The 26744-nt window shown below is 41.6% G+C and overlaps 1 protein-coding gene across 2 annotated transcripts in view; it reads right to left on the bottom strand.

Moving 5' to 3' along the window:
* Positions 1–25652, bottom strand: part of ABCC12 (ATP binding cassette subfamily C member 12) — a 98699-nt gene extending 73047 nt beyond the window's left edge. For both annotated transcript variants that reach the window (XR_011646311.1, XM_058280053.2), the window contains exons 1-3: positions 25495–25652; positions 18373–18541; positions 14436–14591 (exon numbers count right to left, since the gene is read on the bottom strand). Coding sequence is in view for 1 of the 2 variants with exons in the window: in XM_058280053.2 (XP_058136036.1) it covers positions 14436–14591; positions 18373–18491 (275 nt within the window). In the remaining variant the exon portion in view is untranslated. The remainder of the gene's footprint in view (positions 1–14435; positions 14592–18372; positions 18542–25494) is intronic.
* Between the last annotated feature and the right edge of the window lie 1092 nt (positions 25653–26744).

Raw genomic sequence — 26744 nt, 5'->3', positions numbered from 1 at the left:
AAGACAGCCTACTCCATGGGAGAAAATATTTGGAAACCACATATTTGACAAGGGTTTGATATCCACGCTATATATAGAGATCATACAACTCAACAATAAAAAAGAAAAGCAACCCAATTTAAAAAATGGGCAAAAGACTTGAACACACATTTCTCCAAAGAGGAAATACAAATGGCTGAAGGCACATGACAAAGTGTTCAAATCACTAGCAATTAGGAAATGCAGATCAAAACAACAATGATATATACCATTTCACACCTTATAGAATGGCCATCATAAAAAAATAAAAACCAGAAAACTATAAGTGCCAGAGAGGGCGTGGACAAATAGGAACACTACTTCACTCTTGGTGAGAATGTAGAATAGGGCAACCTCCGTGGAAGTCAGTTTGGCTGTACCTCAAGAAGCTAAATATAGAAGTGCCACATGATCCAGCATTCACATTGCTAGGAATATATTCAGAAGAACTGAAAACAAGGGAATGAACTGATTATTTTCACACTGATATTCATGGTAGCATTATTCACAATTGCTAAAATATGGAACCAACCCAAATGTCTTCTCAACAATATATGGCTAAACAAAATACGATATATAAATACGATGGAATGCTATTCAGTTGTAAGAAGAAATGAAATCAGGATGCATATGACAGCATGGATAAACCTTGAAGATATTATGTTGAGTTAAATAAGCCAGACACAAAAGGACAAATATTTGATGGTCTCACTAATATGAACTAAATACAAAGAATAAACTTACAGAAGTAAAGTCTACAGGATAGGTTACTAGGAAAAAGAATGTAGGTTGAGAATGGGAGCTGATGCTCAATGTATGTAGAATTTTTGATGAACCTTTATTGTAAAAGTGTGGAAATGAATACAGTTGATGGTAATACATTATAGTGAGTATAACTAACTTGCTGATTTGGAAATGAGTTTGTGGCTGAAAGAGGTTGTCTGTGGATGTAAATGTCAGTTGAAAGGAAACTAGAGAATAAACTAAGGTATATATAATACAGTGATTTCGGTGGCATATAAAGATTGTGATTAATAGAATAATATAAGAATATTCTTCTTTTATAAAGTGTTAATAATATGGTGATACACAGAAAAATTACAATGAATGTAACCTATGGACGATCGTTGATGGTAATATTGTAATATTTTTACAGCAAAGGCAAAGAAGATATCTTAATTCTAAGAGACAATTAAAGGGTTGTATAAAAGGGTATAGGATTTTTCCTTTTGGAGTAATGTAAACATTCTAAAATTAACTAAGGTGATGGCAGCACAACTCTATGGTGAAAATGAGAGCCACTAAGTGTACACTTTGAATGGATTGTAGAAATCATAGGACTGTATAACACAGGGATTCCAGTGGTGTAAGATGGACTGTGGTTAATAGAATATGAAAATGTTCTATCATGAGCTATAACAAATGTATAATGCTAATACAAGGTTCTAATAATCAGATGGGTTGGGGTGAAAAATACATCAAATGTAAGATACAGGTTATAGTTTGTAATAATATTTTGACAATGCTATTTCATAGTTTGTAATAAATGTTTCACAGTAGTACAAGGTGTTGGGGCTGGATGATATATGGGAGCCCTGTATGATGATATGCATATTTGTTTTGTAAATTCACAACTTTTACTATAAATTTATTGTTTTTATATACTCATGTATGAATGATAATGTAATTCAATAAAATTTTATATTAAAAAATCCACAGTGAGGAATGTAGAATGGTACAGCCACTATGGAGGGCTGTTTGGCAGTTCCTAATGAAGCTAAATTTAGACTTGCCATGTGACCTGGCAATATCATTACTAGGTATATAACCAGAGGAGCTGAAAGCAGAGACATGAACAGACAACTGTCCATAGCTGCATTATTCATGATTGCCAAAAGTTAGAAACAACCCAGGTGTCCATCAACTGATGAATGGATAAACAAATTGGGGTTTATACACACAATGGAATATTATGCAGCAGTAAGAAGTAATAAAGTCGTGAAGTATATGACAACATGGATGAACCTGGAGGGCATTATGTTAGAATGAAGCAAACCAGACACAAAAGGACAAATATTCTATGATTGCACTATTATGAACTAAATATATTATGAAAACTCATGGAGTTAATAATTAGAATATAGGTCACCAGAAAACAGAATGAGGGTAGGGAATGGAAAGCTTAGGGTTAATCTGTGCAGAATTGGTAAAAAGATTGTAAATCTTTGGAAATGAATAGAAATGGTGAAAGCACATCAAGGTGTTTGTAACTATAGAGCTATTACGTGGGTATGACAGTGGTTGAAAGGAAAAGTCTAAGGACATGTATATTACTAGAAGGAAAGCTAAAAATTGTAACATGGAACTATAAAAGATAGTAAAACTTTATGTAAAACACAAATATGGGTGATATCACATATATAAGGCTGTTTTTACAAAATATAGTTACAAATATACGAGAGAGAAGAAAAAGGAATAGCAGCTCTCTACAGCATGGGAAGCATAGGAGATTAAGAGACGATGAGTTTTGTTTTTTATTATTATTATTGGAATAATAAAAGTGTTCTAAGAATGATTAATGTGATGAATGCACAAATATGTGATTACAATGAATACCATTAATTGTATACTTTGGATGGATTTATGCTTTATTAATATTTATCAATAAAATTGATTCATTTTTAAAAATCCACAGTGAGATGCCCCCTCACATCCACTACACTGGCAATTATTTTTTAATAAAATGGAAAATAACAAGGGTTGGTAAGTGCGGCAGAGTTGGCAAGGATGCATTATAGGTGAGAATGTAAAATGGTGCAGCCACTGTAGAAAACAGGTGGTTTTCAGAAAGTTAAACACTGACTATCATATTACCCAGATATCCCACTTCTTCTAGGTATCGACCCCAAAGAACTAAAAGCAGAGATGTGTACAGATATTTTTGCAACAATGTTCATAGCAGCAATATTCACAATAGCAAAAGATGAGGCTCAAGAGGTTGAGTGCCTGCTTCCCACACGGGAGGTCCTGGGTTTGCCTCCTAAAAACAAACAAAAAACCAACTCAGAGGACCTGATGTGGCTCAGTGGTTGCACGCTGGCTTAACACATGCAAAGTCCCAGGTTCAATCCCCAAAAAACAAAGCAAAACAAAACTGTACAACACAGTGAACTCTAATGTGAACTGTGGCCTTTGTTAATAATATAGTATTGGCTCATCAGTTGTAACAAATGTACTACACTCATGCAAAATGTTAATTACAGGGACATCTCAGGAGGTAGGGATGGAATATAGGAATTCATCTTTCTGTGTAATTTTTCTGTAAACCTATCAACTGCTCTAAAAAGAAAATCTATTCAAAAAAACAAACAAACAAAAATGATGGTTCATCAGAACCATGGAGTTTGATACAGCTGTTGAAAAGAATGAAGGTGTCTTTGTGCTGACATGAATAAATCTTGATAAACTGAGGCGGCGCAAAATGGCATCTGAGTGAGTGCACCTTACGGTCTTTCCGGCGAAGAGGTGGCCAAGTGGGGTTGGAGTCTTGTCAGAGCGGGCTGTCTTGGGAGCTTGCAGGTCGGAGGGTTTGTGGACATAAATTTGGAGAGAGAGAGCCAGAGGTAGTGCTTGCTAAAGGTAGAATTACAGCTTACAAGTACAGAGGTCAGAAGCTGTAGACTGGCGGGACCCTTCCCCCTGGGGCTGACAGCCATGGTGTTTCCTGAGAACTGTCAGTTGTGCGGTGGCATTCCTGGACCCTGTGGTGTTTTTGGTGTGAAGTCCATGAAGCTGTTTCCTTTTACACGAGGTCCTGTAGATGCTTCCCTACTTTGCTTTCCAAGGTCGTTATGGTCTTGGGTCTTATATTTAGGTCTTTCATCCTTCTTGAGTTGATTTTTGTGTAAGGTGTAAGTTGGTAATCCTCTTTCATTCTTTTACATATGGATATCCAGTTCTCCAGGCACCATTTGTTGAAGAGGGCATTCTTTCCCAGTTGAGAGGGTTTGGTGGCCTTGTCAAATACCATACGGCTATTTATATGAAGATCTATATCAGAACTCTCAATTTGGTTCCATTGGTTATGTATCTATTCTTGTGCCAATACCATGCTGTTTTCACTACTGTAGCTTTGTAGTATGTTTTGAAGTCAGGTAGTGTGATTCCTTGAATTTTTCTTTTTCAACATTTCTTTGGCTATTCAGGGCCTCTTTCCTTTCCAAATAAATTTCATAGTTTCTCTAGTTCATGAAAGAATGATATGTTGATTTTTATTGGGATTGCTTTGAATGTGTAGATCAGCTTTAGTAGGATAGATAGGATAGATATCTTAATAATATTTAGTCTTCCTATCCATGAACAGGGAATATTCTTCCATTTATTTAGGTCTTCTTTGATTTCCTTGAACAGTGTTGTGTAGTTTTCTGTGTATAAATCTCTTGCCTCTTTAGTTAAATTTATTCCTAGGTATTTGATTTTTTAATTTACTATTGTGAATGGTATTTGATTCCTGATTGCTTATTATTGGTGTACAGAAATCCTACTGATTTTTGTGGACTTGTCTTGTAACCTGAGACTTTACTGAACACATTTATAAGTTCTAGAAGCTTTGTTGTAGACTTCTCAGGATTTTTTTTTTTTTTAAGGTTTATTTATTTTTAATTCCACCCCCCTCCCATGGTTGTCTGTTCTTTGTGTCTATTTGGTGCGTCTTGTTTCTTTGTCCGCTTCTGTTGTCGTCAGCGGCATGGGAAGTGTGGGCGGCACCATTCCTGGGCAGGCTTCACTTTCTTTCACGCTGGGTGGCTCTCCTTATGGGTGCACTCCTTGCGCGTGGGGCTCCCCTACGTGGGGGACACCCCTGCGAGGCAGGGCACTCCTTGCACACATCAGCAGTGCACATGGGCCAGCTACACACGGGTCAAGGAGGCCCAGGGTTTGAACCGTGGACCTCCCATGTGGTAGACGGACGCCCTAACCACTGGGCCAAGTCCGTTTCCCTCTCAGGATTTTCTATGTGTAGGATCATATCATCTGCAAATAGTGAAATTTTGACTTCTTCCTTTCCAATTTGGATGCCTTTTATGTCTGGTTCTTGCCTCAATGCTTGAGCAAGTGCTTCTAAGACTATGTTAAATAGGAGAGGTGATAGTGGGCATCCTTGTCTTGTTCCTAATCTTAGCGATATTAGGAGTTCACCATTGTAAATGATGTTAGCTGTGGGTTTTTCATATATACTCTTTATCATGTTCAGAAAGTTTCCTTCTATTCTGATCTTTTGCAGTCTTTTTATCAAGAAAGGGTGCTGTATTTTGTCAAATGCTTTTTCTGCATCTATAGATCATGTGATTTTTTCCCCTTCAATCTGTTTATGTGGTGTATTACATTAATTGATTTTCTTATGTTGAACCATCCTTGCATACCAGGAATGAACCCCACTTGGTCATGGTGTATAATTTGTTAATGTGTTGTTGAATATGATTAGCAAGTACTTTATTGAGGATTTTCGCATCAAGGTTCATTAAAGAGATTGGTCTGTAATTTTCCTTTCTTGTGGTGTCTTTGTTTGGCTTTGGTACTAGAGTAATGTTGGCATCATGGAATGAGTTAGGCAATGTTCCTTCTGTTTCAAATTTTTGGAAGAGTTTAAGCAAGATTGGTGTTAGTTCTTTCTGGAATGTTTTGTAGAATTCACCTGTGAAGCCATGTGGCCCAGGGTTCTTTTTAGTTGGGAGGTTTTTAATGACTGATTCTATCTCTTTACTTGTGATTAGTTTGTTGAGATCGTCAACTTCTTCTTTTGTCAATGTAGGCTGCTTATGTGTTTCTAGGAATTTGTCCATTTCCTCTAAATTTTTTTTTGTTGAATGTAGTTTCTCAAAGTATCCTCTTATGATAGTCTCTATTTCTGTGGGATCAGTGGTGATATCTCCTTTCTCATTTCTTATTTTGTGTATTCGCATCTTCTCTCTTTTTTTCTTTGTTAATCTAGCTAAGGGTTTGTCAATTTTATTGATTTTCTCAAAGAACCAGCTCTTATTCCTGTTTATTTTTTCAAGTGCTTTCTTATTTTCTATTTCATTTAGTTCTGCTCTGATCTTTGTTCTTTCTTTCTTTCTTCTTCCTTTGGGGTTAATTTGTTGTTTTTTTAAACTAATTCCTCCAAGTGTGCATTTAGTTCTTTAACTTTAGCTCTTTCTTCTTTTTTGATGCCTGAATTTATGGCTATAAATTTCCCTCTCAGTACTGCTTTTGCTGCATCCCATAAGTTTGGATATGTTGTGTTATCATTTTCATTAGTTTCAAGGTAGTTATTAATTTTTGTTGAGATATCCTCCTTGACCAATGTTTTTCTAAGAGTGTGTTGCTTAACTTCCAAATCTTGGTGCCAAATCTGGGTCTCTGGCCCTTGCAGATTTCCAGCTTCATTCCACTGTGGTCAGAGAAATTAATCTGTATGATTTCTATCTTTTTTAATTCATTGAGACTTTTTCTGTGGCCTAGCCTGTGGTCTATCTTGGAGAACGATCCATGTGCACTTGAGAAGAATGTATATCCTGCTGTATTTGGGTGTAATGTTCTGTATATATCTATTAGGTCTAGCTCCTCTAATATAGTGTTCAAAGTCTTTGTTTCTTATTGATTCTCTTTTAAGATGTTCTGTCCAAAGTTGATAGTGGTGTATTAAAGTCCCCCACTACAAGTGTAGAGGCATCTATTCCTTCACTTAGTTTTTCCAGTTGTTTGCCTCACGTATTTGGAGGCACCCTTGTTAGGAGCATAAATGTTTACGATTGTTCATTCTTCTTGAAAGATTATCCCTTTCACTAATATGTAGTGTCCATCTTTGTCTCTCACAATTGTTTTGCATTTAAAGTCTATTTTGTCTGATATTAATATAGGTATTCCTGCCCTTTTTTGGTTATTATTTACCTGTAAGATTGTTTTCCAGCCATTCACTTTCAACCTCCTTGAATCCCTGGGTCTAAGATGTGTTTCTTGTAGACAGCATATAGATGGGTCATATTTCCATAACCAATCTTCCAGTCTTAGTCTCTTGACAGGTGAGTTTAATCTATTGGCATTCAGGGTTATTACTTTCAAGGAATTACTTATATAAGCCATATTTTCTTTGGATTTGTGTTTGTCATATTCTGTTTGATTTTTTTTCCTTCTGTTTTTGTTTTTTTAGTTGCTCTTACACTTTCCTCCAACTCTGTCTCTTTTGTTTTTTTCTTTCTTCCTGCAGAACTCCCTTTAGTATTTCTTGAAGGGCAGGATTCTTGTTGGCATACTCTCTTAGTTTCTGTTTATATGTGAATATTTTGAACTCTCCATCATTTTTGAATGCTAACTTTGCTGGATAGAGTATTCTTGGTTGGAATTTTTTTTCTTTTAGTACCTTGACTATGTTATACCACTGTCTTCTTACCTCCATGGTTTCAGCTGAGAAATCAGCACTTAATCTTATGGTGCCTCCTTTGTATGCGATGGTTCTCTTTTCTCTCACTGCTTTTAGTATTTTCTCTTTGTCTTGAGAGTTGGATAACTTGACAAGTATATATCTTGGGGTAGGCCTGTTGGGATTTATGCTGTTTGGGGTGCATTGTGCTTCCTGGACGTGTACATCTATCTCCCTTAATAGGTTTGGGAAATTTTCAGCCATTATTTCTTCCAACACCCCTTTTGTCCCCTTTCCCTTCTCTTCTCCCTCTGGGATGCCTATAATACGTATGTTTGCACGTTTTGCATTGTCATTCAGGTCCCTGAGCTCCTGCTGGATTTTTTCTATCTTTTTATTGATCAGTTCTACTATCTGTTTGATTTCAGATGTACTGTCTTCCACATCACTTAATATCTCCCCTGCCTCTTTGAGTCTGCTGTTATTTGCTGAGAGGGTATTTTTGATTTCTTGAATTGTGCTGTTCATCACCATCATATCCATTATATTTTTGTGTATGATTGCAATTTCTCGTGTATTCTCCCCAATTGTTTTCTTCATATTCTTAATCTCTTCCTTCACCTCATCAAATTGGTCCCTAATGTATGTTTTGAGATCTTTAATTACTTGTTTGATGTTCTGCTCCTCTTCCTGGTTTTTAGTTACTTAATTGGATTGGGGCATGTTTTCCTGATTATTGGTTTGGTTTGTAGTTTTTTGTTGCTGTCTGGTCATCATTTTATCTTGATGGGTTTAGTCATTTTCTTAGCTTCTTTGTCTAGTTTGGAATTTAATTAGTTGTTTTTGCGTGTGTGTTAAGTCTTCTCTTTGTTACTTTGTTCTTCTTATTCTATTTCCTTGTTGCTGGTTAAGTCCACTTTAAGGAAAATATTAGGACCAGAGAAAACAAAAGGATTTAAGAAAAGAAAATGAATAATAGTAGTATTGATAGTAAATATTAACAGAGGAACCATGTGAGATATAGGAGAATGGATATCAGACTCATGTAAGGTATGTAAAGTTATAACAGTAAAAAAAGTAGAGTACATAAAAATCTGAATATGGGGAGGAATACAGTGTGAATTAAAAGGCCTGTGTGTTCAGGAGAGAGGGAAAGAGAAAAGAAAGGACAATAATATAAAGAGTGAATATAAGGCAAAAAACAGAACAAAGGTATTAGTAATAAAAAGTAAAAAAAAAATAGGGGAGCAAACAAAGAAAGGTGTAATGTAAGAGAAACAATCAATGATGGAGGATAGAAAGATGTAGAGGAAAGGGAATAGTGTTGGTGGGCAAAATCAATACACACAGAAAAGAGTAAATGCAGTATGAGAAAATACAGCAAATGTGAAGCTCTCCCTGCAGCACCTAATGTAAGAAAAATAAGAAAGCAGAGAAAGAAAGGGAAAAAAAGGACAAAAGGAGTGGGGAAGTAAGGAGGAAAAAGAAAAAAAGAAAGAAAGAAAGAAAAAAGAAAAAGGGCCTTGAGGGGATAAAGAGGAAGGAAAAACCAACCAAATACTAGGGAAAGTTTCAAGCAAGGAATCCTGTTTGTAGTTAAATAAACCGCTTAGGGATCTGATGTCCCCACTTTTCTCCCTTCCTCCCTTCCCTCTCTCCCAGGCAGCAAGAAAGCTGCCTGAGAGGTCCGGAAGGAGATTCAAGTGGGTCCTTGTTGAATCAGCTCTGCACAGAAAACAGTGACTCTTAATTTCCAGAGAGAGAGCACCCATACCTCACCAGGAACCCCAAGTATGCTGTTGGAAGCTTGGAAAGCACGTCTTACAGTCCCTCTCCTTTAGGTGTGCTATGAGAGGGCTTGTTGGTTTTCTGACTCCACCTTCTCCCAGGCCAAGTTTCCTATCCCAGGGTGTTTAGGTGAATCGGGCTTTCTCAGCAGATTCGCCACTCCTCTCTTCCCAGACTCTCCCCAAGCCAGCCGGTTTGCTCCTCCAAGCACAAGAAAAGAAAAAAAGAAAAGAAAAAAAATGGGGGGGAGGAGGGAGGGGGTTGGAAACACCAGAAAATCAAACCCACACTAGCCAGGCCCCCCTACTGCACCCCCCACTGAATCCCTCCCACCCACAGAGTCAGTCCAAAACGGAGGGCTAAGGCAATCCCGGAACTCCAGGAGCGCTAGACTTGGGAAAGGGAAGTCCAGGACTCTGCAGACCTAGGGCACGTAGGTCCGTGGAACACAGGCTATGGGGGCTCAGGGGACAATGACCGGGGGGTCACGCATCTGGGGACCACAGGGTCCAGGAATACCACCGCACAACTGACAGTTTTCAGGAAACACCATGGCTGTCAGCCCCAGGGGGACGAGCAGCAAAAAAACAAATAGATAAATGGGACTTCCTCAAAATTAAAGCCTACTGCACCTCAAAAGAGTTTGTCAGGAAAGTGAGAAGAGAGCCTACAAAATGGGAGAAAATATTTGGTAACCATATATCTGATAGGAGACTTATATCTTGCATATATAAAGAACTCCTATATCTTGAAAATAATAAGACAAACAGCCATTTTAAAAATGGGAAAAAGATTTGAACAGAGACTTCTCCAAAGATGATATACACATGGCTAAAAAATACATGAAAAAATGCTCAAAATTCCTAGCTGTTAGGGAAATGCAAATCAAAACAACAGTGATAAACCATCTTACTCTCATAAGACTGGCTGCTATCAAAAAATCAGAAGACTACAATAGTTGGAGAGGATGTGGAGGAATGGGAACGCTCATCCACTGTTGGTGGGAAGGCAGAAGGATCCAGCCATTCTGGAGGACAATTTGGCGGTTTCTCAAAAACTAGCTATAGATTTGCCATATGACCCAGCAATTCCACTGCTGGGTATATACCCAGAACAAGAACACAAACTGATATATGCACACCAATCTTCATAGCAGCACTATTCACTATTGACAAAAGTTAGAATCAACCCAAATGCCCATCAATAGATGAATGGATAAATAAAATGTGGTATATACATACAATTGGAATACTACTCAGCTATAAGGACAAATACAGTACAAATACATGTGATAACATGGATGAATCTTGAGAACCTTATGTTGAGTGAAGCAACCCAGACATTGAAGGACAAATACTACATGACCTCTCTGATATGAAATAAGTAAACCAAGCAGCCTCAGAGAGCTAGAGACTGGATGATAAACTTTAAGGTAGTTGGAGGGTAGAGGAAGGTTGTGAGCTGACAGCTACTTAGGTGAAATCTCTGATAAGCTGGAGGTAAGTATTAGTACAGGGAAGGGATAAAATGGGGCTGTAGGGATAACTTTGAGTGGAGCTGCGTGGGCTTTAGGGGTGCTAGGGATGGGAGGATGGGTCAGATTGCCCAAGAAATTGGAGAGAGGGTGAGGGGAACATTTGGTCATGGGAGATTGTCAGGTATGTGGTTGAAATTGTGGTGCAGAGAAAACTCTTTAGAGAATGTAATATGGAAGGTTGCCTGTTTGGGATGCTTGGGGGCGGGGTGGCATCTGACACAAGGCAAGCTTCTGGGGAGTGTGTGAGTGCTCATTTTGTCATAGTGGATTATATCATTGGGTGGAGACCCATACAATGGAGTGAAGGTATACCCACATCCTGGGGAGGACTGATGTTCTCAAACAGAGGGAATTGTATCTCTTGAGAGAATCGGTGGCTCCCCATGAGTTAGGGCAGTCAAATATGTCAAGCCCTCAACATTTTTGCAAGTGTCTCTGAATATGGTCCCTCAAGTAATGAAGATTGATTGTCATGGTGGGCCCTGAGGGGAGGGGGAAAGAGTTGTTGAATACATGGAATCAGGGTAACTGTGGTGCAATGGAAGTGTTCCACAAGATCATGCCATGATGGATATAGGTCATGTTAAATTACACCAAAAATGTATAAAAGTCTATGGGCTAAAATGTAAACCATAATGTAAAACATAAGATAACTAAAAATTTAGAAAATTGTATAGTCTAAAATATAAACAGTAATGTAAACCCAAATGGAACCATGTTTGAAAGCTATCGTTTCAATATCTGTACATTAGCTGCAGCAAATATAATATGAACATGTAAAAAGATCACTGTTGGTGAAGGGACAAAAGGTTTGATGTTGGATATGTGGGAGTACCATATATTGTATATGTGAATACTGTGACCTAAAACTTATGTCAAGAGAAACTTAATAATCAGGAAAAGAAAGAAAGAGAGAGAGAGAGAGAGAGAGAGAGAGAGAGAGAGAGAGAGAGAGAGAGAGAGAGAGAGAGAGAGAGAGAGAGAAGACACTGAAGAAGAAATGAAAGAAATTGCTTTGCCACTGTACAGGGCAACACCTGTAGCAGTGATGAAAGGCAAACTGTCAAAAACAAACCTTTTTCATTTTTTCATTTCTTTGGTACCCCAATTTATTTTTCCTTTATTTCATTTTTCTAAATTTCTATGTATTCTATATCTAACCTTTAAACCCATCACTATATTCCATTTTTCTATTAATGGAACCTGGCAATATATTGGGCTTCCTTTTTGAAGAAGTTTTGGACTACAGAGAGGTTCAGCTATGGTGGGGGAGGAGCACATGTATGGGGTGTCATTGGTGGGGGGCAGACAGTTGGGAGGGAGTTCTCCAGGGCATGTATACAGGGTACATAGAAAGGTTTGGATATTTTCATAGTGGTTTCAGTTGGAAACGACAGATGAGAGAGTGCTGAATTCCTAAACAGGGGAGCTGGTTGTTCAGCTCACTTTCCAGGGGAGCTGGAAAGTGAAAGTTGTTCACTTTCCCCAATGGAACAACAACAATCCCCCAAGTGCAATGGCAAAGACCAATAAAAACGGATGGTCCAACAATGACCCCTTGATACTGATGGCTCTGATTATGAGCCTGTGTTCCTGAAATATGAACTAGGCCTATAGCTGTGGGGTGCTTAAGAGTTACCTCCTGAGAGCCTCCATGTTGGTCAAATGAGGCCACTCTCTAAGCCAAACTCAGCATGTAGATGCATAGCCTTCCCCCCAGCGTGGGACATGACTCCCAGGGATGAGTCTCCCTGGCACTGAGGGATTACTACCAAGCACCAGCTAATGATGTAACTACAAAGAGACCATGAATGAAGAGGTCAATTCAGACCGGCAGAATATCTCAGCCTACATGTAATATCAGGTGTTAAAAACTGCTTTTTGATTTTGGGTAAAAAGCAGGAAATGGAAAGGACAAGTGAGTTTATATGGTTAATAGTCTCAAAAAAGAGATGGGAGATCATCAGGAGGTGATGCTTATGCATGCCTCATCAGTGTACCAGAGACAGTCAAGGTAGATGGAAACCCAGGTGCTGGTTCTCCTGAGGGCTGCAGCAACCCACAGGTTCTATGGTCAAGGCAGATGGCTCTGGAGTTCAGGGCCATGTCAGTTGGCCCTACTTTGGGGATTGTGTTCCTGAGTGTGGTGGAGTTGGACTCAGATATAACCTTTCTACACATGCCTCTTCTGTTATTTTTCCAGACCTGTGGTTGGTGTTTGGGTTGGTGTATATTCAAGAGACCTGAATCTCTGAACTGTCCATGTGACGGCCAGGCCCTGGGACTCAGCAGACTTGCAGCTACCCTCTGGTTTCTTGGACTTACCCTGGTCAGCTGACAGGGAGGTGAAGAGGGCCAACCACCACACCAGGGAGGCAAGAGTGCCTACAGCTGCAAGCAGGAGAATTGCATCCATCATCCATGTGGAATCTAAACCCCCTCTTGATGCAGAGGGGGATTGGACATAGTCATCCCAGGTCCACAAGATGGCGGAATAGAGTATGAATTAGAGTGAACATACTGGTGTTTTGCTGTAAAACTATTGTGATTAGTAAGGAAAGAAATTGTAGTAGTGATGTGGAGAAGGTGGCCACGGTGGCTGCTGATTGTTGGGAGAGGAAAGAAGAGATATGGTGTGGGGGCATTTTCAGGATTTGGAGTTGTCCTAGGTGGTGCTGCAGGGATGGATGTGGATGTTGTGTGTCCTGTCATGGCCCACTTGGTGGACTGAGGGAGTGTGGCCTACAATGTGAACCACTGTCCATGTGCTGCAGCAGTTCTCCAGAATGTATTCGCCAGATGCAGTGGATGTGCCACGATGATGTAAGAGTTTGTTAATGGGAGAGGAGTGGCACGGGTGGGGTGGGGGGTATATGGGTACCTCATATTTTTTGAATGTAACATTTAAAAGAAGAAAAAAATAAAGTTAAAAAAAACTTGATAAACTTCACTGAAAAGAGCAAAGGGTTCAACCTTATGTTTCTTTTTTGTTTAAAGAAAAAAAAAATATGACTTTGTGTAGGAGGAAGAAATGGGACTATTGATCCATAAAGGATGGTAGCATAGGGTGTGTTTAATCAGGGTAGAAAAAGTTGTGGATGGATCCACACCAACAGTGTCCATCTCTGGGGTGTGGAGCCAGAGAATGGTGGGGATACCACTACGGCTTAATTTTATAACTTCTGTTGCCTTAATGATAGCTTGTAACTTACCTGAAATTGCCGTTTTTGCAAGTCAAAGTTGTCAAATATCAGCAGTTTCATTTGGGTCAATCTAAATATATTTGGTAATATAAAAGTCCAATAATGAATTTTAAAGTAAGGTATACCCTGATGTCTGGAGCTGCCCTCAGCAGCCCTAATGGGGTCTAACCAGCACAGAGCAGAGTAAAATTCCAGCCACACTTGTCCTTACATGGTGCCCCTACAGACAAGCTGATGGCCCAGGAGATGGTCCTGAGCCTCAGACCATAGCTCTTCAACCAGTCTCTTCTTCATCATGCCCCCCAAATCTCCCCACTCCTACCTCCCCAGGGATCCAGCCAACGAATCAGAGCAGCCACTGAGGAGAGTCACCAGGACCCTGGGCCTCAATTTCCACACCTGAGAAGTGGGAGCACTCCAATGGGCTTACAGTTTCCCTTCCTAGGGTGGACTACTCGCTCGAGGCAACCCAAGTGAGCCCTGGTACCTTTTGGCATTGGTGTCAGATGAGTCGTATGGCGACAATGGAGGCAGAGTATCTACTGTCAGCATGCGCTTATAGCTTCTAAGCATCACTGGCGTGAACCAGGAAAATGTAGCAAAGGAGAGCAGCCCTGCGTTGTCCACTGGGTTGGGTGCCAACCTACAGACAAACAAGATGCTTGGATTTCAGGGTGTTGGAGACACTGCCCTGGCTCTCCGACTTGAATTCTTAACATGTGGTACCAAGCAGAGCCTCACTCAGAACCTGTGACTCACCCTTGTTAACCCTTTGAGCAGAGGTGTGCTGGAGCCAGCTGGGACCAGCCCAGACCGGCTCTTAAGAGATGATTGTTAAATTCTCAGGAATTTTGCACTTTGGTTGTTAAACCCAGCTATTTTATAAAATTAGGAAAGTGGAGGTAGCTCAAGCAGTTGAGCATCCACCTCCCACATGGGAGGTCCCAGGTTTGATTCCCAGTGCTTTCTGAAAAAACAAAAACAAACAAGAAGTAAAACAAAAAAAAACAAAAAAAACAACTCAGGGAAATCAATGTGGCTCAGTGGTTGAGCGATGACTTCCCACATTCCAGATCCCAGGTTCACTCCCTGGCCAGCCAGTACCTCAAAAAAAAATAAATAAATAAATTACATAGATTTACAATTAAATTACATTAAAAACGAAGATAATGCATACTCAAAACTCATCACTACCTAATTACCTTACAACATTTTACTAATATCTATGATCATGAGGTTGTTTCTGTCTATTGCATCTGTCTAGTAGAAATAACCAAAAATAGTGTGCTACTACCCATCTCTTCCCAACTCCACTTTCAGTGGCATCTGAATTGTATCTTGAAATCAGCCACAGTAGGAGTATTTACATCATAAAAAATGATAAATGCTAAAAACCAGAGAATTTTTAGCAGGTCTGTTGCTAAGCATTTACCAGGGTTTGAGCCTCATGGCCTTCCTATGGGAAAGAGGATGCCTGCTCCACTTAACAGGTAAGGACACAGAGACCTGACAGTGGATTCATCATAGGAGTCAGATACATGCTTTGCTCTCAGGAGGCAGGGGAAGGTCCAGAGCATGGGATGCCACAGTGGAGGGGAAGCAAACTCAAGGCATATTATGAGGATTGAATGTATTAATACAGATAAAGTACTACATAAATATTAGCTACCAGATAAAGAAGGAATAGGAAATGGGAGAGGAAATGGAGGGGAACATAGAAAGGGAGGAAGAAGAATAGAAGAGGATGAAAAGGATAGGGGAAGAGAGGGGGAGAAAAAGAGAGAGAAAGTAAAGAAGATCTCATTTTTGCCCACTAGAAACTAATAATCTATAAGGGAGTAAAGGTCAGAGAAACAGAGTAATATCTACCAATTATTTTGTGTTTGTTACTTGCCAGATGCTGTAAGAACTTTATATGTACCACAATAAATGAAAGAAGATGTTGATGTAGGAGGAGTGGGAGATGTGGGGAATGAGGTATATGGGAACCTCTTATATTTTTTAATGTAACATTTTGTGTGATCTGTGTATTTTTAAAAAATAATATTTTTTAAAAAAAGAGCTTTATATTTGTATCAGGTTTTGCCTTTAACGTTTTATTTTTTTATTTATTTCTCTCCCCTTCCCCTACTCCCCCCACCCAGTTGTCTGTTCTCTGTGTCCATTTTGCTGCGTGTTCTTCCTTATTCGCTTCTGTTGTTGTCAGTGGCACAGGAATCTGTGTTTCTTTTTGTTGCGTCATCTTGTGTGTCAGTTCTCCGTGTGTGCAGTGCCATTCTTGGGCAGGCTGAACTTTCTTTCACACTGGGCGGCTCTCCTTATGGGGCGCACTCCTTGCGCGTGGGGCTCCGCTATGCAGGGGACACCCCTGCGTGGCACGGCACTCCTTGCACGCATCAGTACTGTGCATGGGCCAGCTCCACACAGGTCAAGGAGGCCCGGGGTTTGAACCGCGGACCTCCCATGTGGTAGGCGGGCGCCCTAAACACTGGGCCAAGTCTGCTTCCCTGTAGCAGATTCTGTAAAGGTGCCTGAATCACAGCCTCTTGTCACATCCACCTCTGGTCTCAGCTGTGGAAGACCATTTTGTGCAAGCTCAGGCTCACAAGGGCAGCATCCCATCTCCAATGTTTTCTGAGCCTCTTTTCACCTTCTGTTGCAGGACCTTCTTAGGGGTGTAAGTGCAGCCAAGAATTGAAGGAGTTGAAGACTTGAGGGCAACCTTAACCAATGGAGCTTGGGGTAATGGATAAGAGTCCCCATGTCCCCTCCTTCCAGGGGGAAATCATACATTTTTCAGGAAGACGTGGTAAGTCCAGTCCCAATTGTTTGCATCAGTAACCTTGAAGGCATACCTTCACAATGCCCTTTTCTCCTTCTTGGCATCTCTCTGCCTAAATCTTCCCTCCTGCTTACTGGTATCACTGCCAAAGCTACCTGCATCCAAGTTCTTGACTAAAGCTCTGCATTTGAATGAACTCAAACTAAGACAATATTGATATCATAATGGAAGTTTTATTACAGAGTCATGCATCACCTCATTTAATTCTCCCAACAATTCAGTGAGTTGGGTATTAGGGCAGTAATATGACTCCATTTCACAGATAAGAACATCAAGGCACAGGGAAGATTAGCTAACTTGCCTAACGTCTTATAGTGGTGAGGCAGGTATTCAAACCCACTTTTTGCTGACTCCAGGGTTCCATCATACAATTAAGCACCACCCCACATTGCCAAAACAGCAGAAACTTAGAGCTCTCCTTGGGCCCATGCCCTCCCCTCTCAACTATCACCTTTCACCTTTAGTTCAGAGACACTGGGAAAGTACAGTGCAGTGTCACTTCACTACTTGAAATGCCATTTGGGCCCATTCCATGTCAAAAAGACAGCATTTTATAACATTATTTTTAATAATATATAAAATGTAATTATGGTTAAACATATTATGAAGTCAGACTGACTGCCTAAGTTACTATTCTGAAATGCAAAAGTGACTGTATCTGTATCTCAGCCCCTTGCAATGTTACCTTGCAGGCTTTCTCATCAAGAGATGGAGTCTATTTCCTACACGCTGAATATGTATTGGCTCTGAGACTTGCTTTGGCCAATAGAATGCAGCAGAAGAAACGATGAGCCTCCAGAAGCCCTACATGCTTCCACTCTCATTCTCTTGGAAACCTGCTGCACTGCTATGTAATAAGCCTGGGCTAGCCTCTTGAAAGTTGAGTACTCACAAGGCCCAGTTGTCCTCATTGCCCCAGCTAACAGCCGGCCACCCCTCAGAAGCACAGTCACCTTGCTGACCAGCAGATGCATGAGTAATCCCAGGCAAGACCAGATGAACCACCTAGCTGAGCTCAACCCAAGTTACTGACTCATAGAATTTTAAGCTAAATAAAATAAGCTAAATAAATGGCAATTGTTTTAAGCTGATGAGTGTTAAGATGGGTTATGATAAATCAACAGCTACCTGATAAACCTTGTGCAAGTTACCATCTAAAGAAGGAGGAGGAAAAGGGGAGAGGAAATGGAGGAGAATTTAGAAAGGGAGGAAGAAGTGAAGGAGGAACTATACCTCGGTTTCCTCACCTATCAGATGAAGACAATGCAGTACCTCCAGGATGGTTGTGAAGATTGAATGAGATGTTTGTAAAGCTACTGGTACATGGAAAGTTCTCCTTAAACATTGGCTATTGTCTCCTTCTTACCCGAAGACAAGAGGAAGCATGAAGTGAGTGGTTTATAAATGGATAGATGTGGGGATGGACAGATGAATGGACAGGCATACAGAGGCAACAGCATGAGAAACAGTGACAGTGCTGGCTTTTGGGCTGGAAACCATTCCTGGAGTTCTGCCCACCCCTGCTCCTTGGTAGCTCCCCCTCCCATGATTCCCGGAGGTCTCCAAGCCTCCTCCCAATTACCTTGCATAGGGTCGCACTGGGATCATGGTCTTCAGGCTGTGGTCATATCTCTCCACAAATGACTTCCGTGGGCCTCTCTGGTCCAGGTCTGAAATAAGGTAGGGGCCTTCACCCACCATCCTGTTGGCAGTCTGGAGCCCTGGGCTCTTGGCCTTGGGTCACTTTCACTCTGCAGGAGAGAAATAGGGAAGGTTCACTGAGAGGCAAAGGCACTCTGGAATGGTGATCAGGCAGTCCCTACTCTACTCAGACCACCTCCTTTGCTTTGGCCACTTAGACCTATTTTCACCAATTAGCCTTCCACATTTTGAAAGACCAGGGCCAGAGGTCCCACCATAGCCCTCAACTCCATAAGGGTCTTCCTTATCAGCAAGGATATTTGGCTCCTCTTCTTATTCCATTTTGGATTGACTGGAAGTAGGAATGCCTGTTCTGGGTTTTCTGTCAGGAGTTAGCCCATGGCCAAGGCTGAGTCTCAGCCAGGTCAAAGAACTCCCTGGAAAAGATGGATTTGCTTACTTAATATGGCCTACAATGGAAATTCCTTCATATACCAAGGGGCTTGTGCCTTACCTCCTCACACACCCAGTGGCCAAGGACCTTGTGTCAACAAGGCTCCTGCCCATCCTTTGTGATTAGGCACATCTGGAAAAACCCACATTATCCCCACTTCTGTAGTCACCACCCCAATGCAAACCAAATAATCCAGATTGAGTGGACACTTTTGAAATGTCTGTTCCATTTGCAAACCAACCTTCCCATTCTCTAGTAACCCATAGAGGTACATGACCCCACCCTACTGCCCACACACTGACTGATTTAGGATTAAACAATTGACCAAGTTGGCTCAATCAGATTCTCTTGTCCTCAAAAATATGAAATTAAGAGAGAGAAAAGAGGTAGGTGGGAATTGAGTAACCACCATCCTTCCCCTTATTAACCCAGGAAGCACAGAAAGCAGAGGAATGATCAAAGCATAGGCACAGAGAAAAGAAAAATTACCATGGCAAATGACCCTGAGGATTTTCCTATTCAGTCCAGTAAGTTACAGTCCTGACCTGAGACCAGCTATTTGCCCTGGGGTTGCACGACACAACCCTCCCCATATCCTATATATACATTTTCCTTTTATTACCTAAGCTAGCTTGACTTGGTTTCTGTCCCTTGCAACCAGAGGTCTCACTATTATATGCACACTGAGGTCCTACACCCATGAATTCTCTCTTATGGTCCCTAGTTCATGGCTAGAAACATTGAATAAAGTAATTCCTATCAAAGTGTTAATGGCTGAAAAATCCAAGGCAGGTCAGAGCTGGAAGTTGCCACAGATAAATCCTTTACAAACTTTCACTGTATAGAAAAGGAGACAGAGAGGGGAAGGTATTTTCTCAAGAGTACACAGAGAATGACTGGCAATTTTTCATTTGAGGCAGTCTAGATACAGGGAAACTGACATTCCCCCATTCTCCAATAACCTTAGAAAATCCCTTACTTATATTACAAGAGGCACCGCTCTGGAATAATATGTTCTTTCTTACCACAATATTTGAAAATCAAATGAAAATATCTTCACCTCAGAAAGATAAATCTCCCCAAATGGAAAAAAAGGCATTACAGTCAGCTGGAGGGAATGCATGTTTGAGCAGTAGTTCTGACCAATCTCTTCAATGTTTCAATTAATGAATATTCATAACATGTATACCAAAGTCTCGGCACTAGATTCTTAACTCAATGAGAAAATTAGAAGTTACCAAATAGGGATGCTTGCAAACTTGCCAACCTTTGCCTTACTCCACTCTCCATTTGTATCATCTAATAGTGGTCTCCAGTCCTGCTGAATGTCTTAGTGCTCCCTGAATAAATTGCCACACCCTCCTCTGTATTCACCACTGCCATAATCTGGAACAACCTAACATCCGCCTCTTCACCTGGCTGACTCCTGCTAAGGCTTCAAGTCTCAGTTCAGACATTTCCTTTCCTAGGAAACCATCCATATTTACTTCTCTATTTCCCTACGTAGACTATAGACTTCATGTCTATCTTGTTCACAACTGTATTCCAACACCTAGCACAGCCCCTGGCAAATAGTAGAAAATCAATATGTATTTGTGCAAAGGACGAATGTATAATGACTAGAATGAGAAAGTCTAATACACAACTCCTTCCCCCAGAAAAAGAGAAATAACACAAGAACACACATGAACAAGTAAACTATAGCATAGGGTTAGTCCTAGAGAAAGTACTACAACAAGAATTAAAGCTAAGAAGTCAATAAAGGAAATGAAATGGAAGACTAAAAAAATAGTATATTAGCCCAAGAAAGTTTGGTGAAGAGGAATAGAAGAATAAATAACAAGAGGGATAAATAGAAGACAAGGTAATAGGCTTCAGCCCAACCGTAGTACCAGAATTGTTAACCTGTACCCCTCTGGGAAACAACTTTATCAACAGTGCTTTATACAGTGCTTCTAGAGTAGGCAGTTCAGCATGGCAAGGGGGAAAATGGAGAAATCTGACAAGCACCACCTCAGCCTGGTGATCAAGGCCAACATAACAGTGATAAGTCATGTGAATAGCTTATATTCTTGATATGATGTGATGAGAAGGACCCTCTGTGGTCTTCCTCCCCCAAACCGATAACCCCTGTCTAATCATGAGAAAAGTGTCAAACAAATATCAGTTGAGGGACGTGCTACAAAATACCTGATCAATACCCCTCAAAACTGTCAACATCACCAAAAACAAAGAAAGTCTGAGAAACCATCACAGCCAAGAGCAGCCAATGGAGACTGAAACTAAATGTAATGTGGTGCCCTGGGTAGAATCTTGGAACAGAAAAAGAGCAGTCAGTAAAAACTAAGGAAATCTAAAGTATAGACATTAGTTAATGTATCAATATTTGTTCATTAATTGCACCAAATATACCATTCTAATGTACGATATTAATGGTATGCTGGGTGTAGGGCATATGAGAACTCTGTGCTATCATCACAATTTTTCTGTAAACCTAAAACTGTTCTTTAAAAAAATGGAATGGGAAAGACATACACCAAGGTCAAGATGACTTGGAGGTAGGGGAAGGAGACCTGGTAGTTGCTCAGGGGTCAGGGATCCTCCCATGTAGTTGTAATATTTAATCATATTTTTAAGAATTATACAGCCTGGAACCAGGTTGGTCGTGCTCCACATTGCTGAGTAATACTACCTATGCTACAGAATTTCCGAGAAAGGAAAGGTAAGTGGTCTGAAGGGGGTTAACAAGGACCTCCTTGGGGAGGTGAGACAGAACTGTGTGCTTGAAAGGGAGTGGGGAGAAAGGAAGACTTTGATAGCAAATCCAGCTCACATTCAGCTGAGATTGGATATGTGCCAACTGCATGGTGAGGTTCTTAGGGGAACCATGTGCAGCAGGTTTGAACAGTAGAGTCATGAGCTACAAGATTGGGAGTGGCAGTAAAGGGTTTTAGAAGAGCTCCTACCCCATGTAGACAGCAACCTTCTGGTCCCTGCATAGGTCTAGCCCTGGCAAATGCCCCCTGGAGAGACTTCCCCATAAGACTTGCATTTGTCTGTTTGTCAGCTGCCTCTACCCAAAGCACTATGTCCCCTGGCTTTTCTGGATTTGCTGCAAGGAGGTGGTAGAGGTCTGCTATTGGCTGCAGGGCTGCTGGGGCTGAGAAAAGTAAAGGAACTGGCCTCTTAAAGATGTTGAGTGTCCTTGGCTCACTGAGTAAATGTCATCCATTCCTGGCCATGGGGGCAGGAGGAGACAGATCAACACAAGTCACCACCTCTACCTACAGAGTCTTTTTACAGCATTCCCGTCCTCCCCTGTTACTGCAACAAATGGATGTGAATAACCAAGCTGTGAACCTGTGGCCTCCCACTGTCAACCCCCTGCCCACAGAGGCATATGGGCTACCCAAAAATCCACGGGGTGGTGGTTCTGAGCAAAGCAGAGGTAGGAAAGCAAATTAGCTGAGGAGAAAGAAAAGTTCACAACAAATCCTGAAACCCAATTGAAATTATTTGGGGGAGAGAGAATCCTAAAATCCAAGAATTGAAAAGATCCAAGAGACATGAGACATGGCAAATTCAGCCAAACTGTGCTTCACAAGCTTTGGTGACTGGTCCCACTCACTTCTCCAGGCAGTCCTCACACTGAAAAAAAAAAAAAATCTAATCTTGAGGAAGTATCAGACAAATTTAAACAAACATTCTACAAAACAACTGACCTGTGCCCTTCAAAAATGCCAGTCATGAAAAATGCAGAAAGGCAAGGACATGTTCCAGATTAAAAGAAACTAAAGAGACTCGAGAACTAAAAGCAATGCATAATCCTGGATCAGGCCCTGGACCAAGAAAAAATTAACATAAAGGACATTATCGGGACAAGTGTAGAAACTTGAATGTGAACTAGACTGTAGATTACATAATAGTATTGTATCAATATTAAACCTTCTGAATTTGGTGATTGTACTGTGGTTATATAAGAGAATGTCCTTACTCTTAGGCACTGAAGTATTTAGTGATAATGGAGTATTTAGGGAAAATGTCTGTAATTTACTCTCAAATGGTTCAGAATAATAATAATAAAATACACAGAGAGAGAATGTTAAAAGCAAATGTGGTGAAATGTGAATTTGTGAATTTGAGTGGAGGGTAATTGGGATTTCTTGGTATTCTTGTTACTTTAATTTTGAAATCACTTCAAAATAAAAAGTTAAGCATTTTTAAAAGAAACAACCTTAGCAGGGATGACATTTTGTCCTTCTATGGACCTGAACTTTATGTTTCTGCTGCACTGACTCTGCCCTCTAGAGCTATGCAGACCATAGCTATACCCTCCTAGGGCGAGCCCTCTGATACCTGAAGACCATTGGCAATTCCCAATTCTAGCTACACCCATTTGTAATTCATCTCTTGTCCAAGCTAACCACCCCCCCCCATAGCCCCTCAGATCCCAGGCAGCCCCGTCCACTTCATCCCTGCTCTCCTGAGAGGGTGGACCTCATACTCCATGGAAAACCCACACTCATGATTTCTACTTTAGGGTTTGCTTTTCTAGGGGCCAAGTGTCCTGGCACCAAGTTGTCCTCAGCTTGTCTTAAGGAGCTCTGACTCCAAGATGCCGAACCCGGGAGGTCAGGCTTCCCTGGCCAGGCTCCAGTAATCAGAGAGAATAGGAAATTGGTGCCGAAAGGTAATTTCCTGGAGCTTCTCCACAGGGAAAGGCAGAATTATGATTACCTAAGTCGGCTTGGAAGCATTGCAGCTGGAATGGCACTTTTTCTAAATTTGGCAGGCCCGGGGGAAATGAGACTTTTTAAAATCAGGAAGTCTGCTTTGGCTAATGTCTCTATCCCCGTCTGTCATGCCATCCTCTGCCAGGAGTGAGGAGCTGCCTGGAGCGAGAAATCTGCTTGCCGGCAGTCATGGGGTGTGAGGGGGCCAGGCAGCTGAGGAGAGCCAGACGGCGTGAGGCCTGACCAGGCCAGGTCCCCTGCAGCCATCGTGACTCTGTTCTTGGCATGACTTGAGCATCTGAGAGGTGGCTGGAGATGGAAAAAAAAATCACTGGAGCTTCCCTTTGCTTGCAGGTGGGGATTCTTATCCTAACCTCAGACCGGACAAGGCAGAAGCAGGAAGTCCTCCATGTAGACCAGATGAAACAAATTGGTGCATTGTGGATCACAGACAACTTACAAGTTTATTTCATTTCATCTGCACAGTTTTTAAATTTTTTTAATTTTTGGCAAACAATTAAAAATTAGGAGATATAACATTAAAAAATAGTAATAGAAGACTTCTAGCTTCCTTCAAAAAAGCCACACTGGGTTGCATGTTCTTTGTCTACAATCAGCTCACACTGAGCAGCAGCCACCCCTTTTGGCAGAGCCTGCATGCTTTAGTTTGCCACAATCCCCACCACTCTATTGTCTCCCTGACGCTGGGGCTCTGGGTCACTTCGTATTCATTAACACATTTATACTGTTGTTTCCCTTATAATAGATTCATTTCTCTCTATCCTTGACTCCTGTCAAAAGTGGGGGAATGGCAGATTTCTAAAGGGCATTTTAAGAGAAACTTTTCCAACACCTACCCACTCTGCTCACTTGTGTTCCATTTCTACCTCTTTTGAGGATTCAATTCCCAGCCTTTCATGGTGGAAGTCCTTCCTTATGAATCCCTGCTTCAACCCAATTGCAGACACACTTTTAATCAAGTCCTTCCCAGATAGGAAACTTCTGTAGCCTTTGCTCCTGACTTAATAAACCCATTCTTTATTTAAAGTCACCAGCATTCCCCATGTCTGACGATCTCTCCTTCCCCTCCTAATTCCCACAGCCACCTCCTTCAAGGAAACCAGCAAGTTTCCAGTACAGAGGATGAACTCTGGAGGCTCTCCTCAGCCCTGCCCCTCGCCCCTCCTGTCTGTCCAGCAGCCATGTGGGGCAGCAGGCAAGGGAGAGGAACCAGTGAGAACCCTGGGCTGGTATCCAAGAAGAGGTGAAGAAAGGATGAGGGAGGGAAGCGTGTGCAAGTGGAAGAGCACAAAGTCTGGGCAGTGTAGTAAGAGGGGGATAGCAGGGGCCTTTTACTCAAGTCCTCTGTCCCCAGAGGATCTAACCAGTAACCTGACCCGAACAGTGACCAGTGATGCTGTCTTCAAATGAGGTCACCATTCAGTCATGGATATTCTCATAATACTGGAGAAAAATAAACAACCGTTTGTTGTTAGAAATCCCTTGTTTTAACCCTGTGTGAACCATACACCATGAATTCAAGGTTTTAAAAATTCCTGTGCTTGAACTATGCATGGTACAGTTAGGTTCACTTCTCTCTGTTGTGTGTGTATTAAGACTGAAGTGATTCAGTGTAAGCTTCTACATATCACAGATTTTTTAAGCCTTGTCTCGGAATTTCTACTTTTTCTTTCATGATACCAGGGGGCTCCAAAAATGGAAATGCTCCAAGCCTCTCTTCACCTCTGGGAGGTCCAAGGTCCCAGCTTCCCCCCACATCTGGATGGGGTGACCCATCCCCGCCTGTCCCAGGATGCAGAGCCAAGGGCCTCCAGCACTAACTGGGGACCATCAAATGCTGCCGAGAGGACTTTACCTAGACAGGAAATACCGGTGTCCTGAGACTGAGAGGGAGAGGGGCAGAAGTCAGCAGATTTGGGCTCGAGCGGTGGTGCCTCCTGCCCGTGTTGCCTGGGCCCCTTTCTCAATGGCCTCGGATTTGGCTTCCCTTGTCCCACCTGTGTGGAGCTTTCCTCTTCAACTGCCCCATTCAACTGCCACTCCAGCCACACTGGCCCAGGGAACTCTGGGGGGCCAACATTCCCTCTCCCACATTAAAGGGCACTGTCCCTCCCAGGAGGGGCCTGTGGCACAGCCAGCTCCTTCAGTGGCAGTCAGGACCCATGTGATGTGCTTGCACAGCCACCCACTCCCAGGCCTGTCACAACACACTTTTATTTAAGAACAGGAGAACCTCCCCTCCCCCCCATTCTACAGATGAGCCAACCGAGGAACAGAAAGCCTTCCACGGCTGGCATGGGCCACTGCTAACACCAGAACCCATGTCTCTGGACCCCCAATCCAGGGACTTGCTTATCAGTGTACCCCATTTCTCCCTGGTATACCAGCAAACGTAAAGCAACCCTGGAATGGGGAGATGTGGGGGGAACCCATTCTTCAAAACAAAGAAAAAAGTATCCATTCCTTCCTTCATGCATGCTTATCCCATTCATTTCATCAAAAATAAAAAGGGAATTTCGGCTCAATTTTTTTCCTTAAATTGAATGACGGGTAAGTCCAGGGCTGACACCAGCAGCTAATTCTTGCATATAAAAACCTCCTGCTTATCATCCTTTAAGCATTGCAAACTTCTGGAGCACAGGTCACTTCTGCTTCTTGGATTCCTTCATATATTCAGTCATGGTGCCTTGCCCAGAGGAGGTACCCAGTCTTAGAATTAGCAGAAGGGTTCTATTGTGGCCAGAGTGAATTGGATGGGAGGGAACAAAATCTCTAAACTCAGAAATTTAAAATATCTTATTGTATTTTTAAGAATTATTCAGATGTCTTCGGAGATCTTCTCCACCTAACTCATATGGGTTTTCTGACAAATCCTGCTGTCTCTCAAGCCTGTTCAGTGCCTCTTCCCACTCTTATTCTGGTCAATTCCTCCCCCTGCTGGCTGCTTCTGATTCCTCCACTTCTGGGGATGTGATTCACAGGTGAGGCTGCCTTCACCCTACCCGTATATCTGTCTTCTCCTGTCCAAAAGGGAGACGGTAAATGGAGATGGCCAGAAGACATCAGAGTATAGGAATAGGGTCCTGAGAGGAAGGTTCCCTGGCC

Source organism: Dasypus novemcinctus, chromosome 18 (genome assembly GCF_030445035.2).
Source record: "Dasypus novemcinctus isolate mDasNov1 chromosome 18, mDasNov1.1.hap2, whole genome shotgun sequence".
In the NCBI taxonomy this organism is placed as follows: Eukaryota; Metazoa; Chordata; class Mammalia; order Cingulata; family Dasypodidae; genus Dasypus; species Dasypus novemcinctus.
This window is presented reverse-complemented; position numbering and strand designations above follow the sequence as displayed.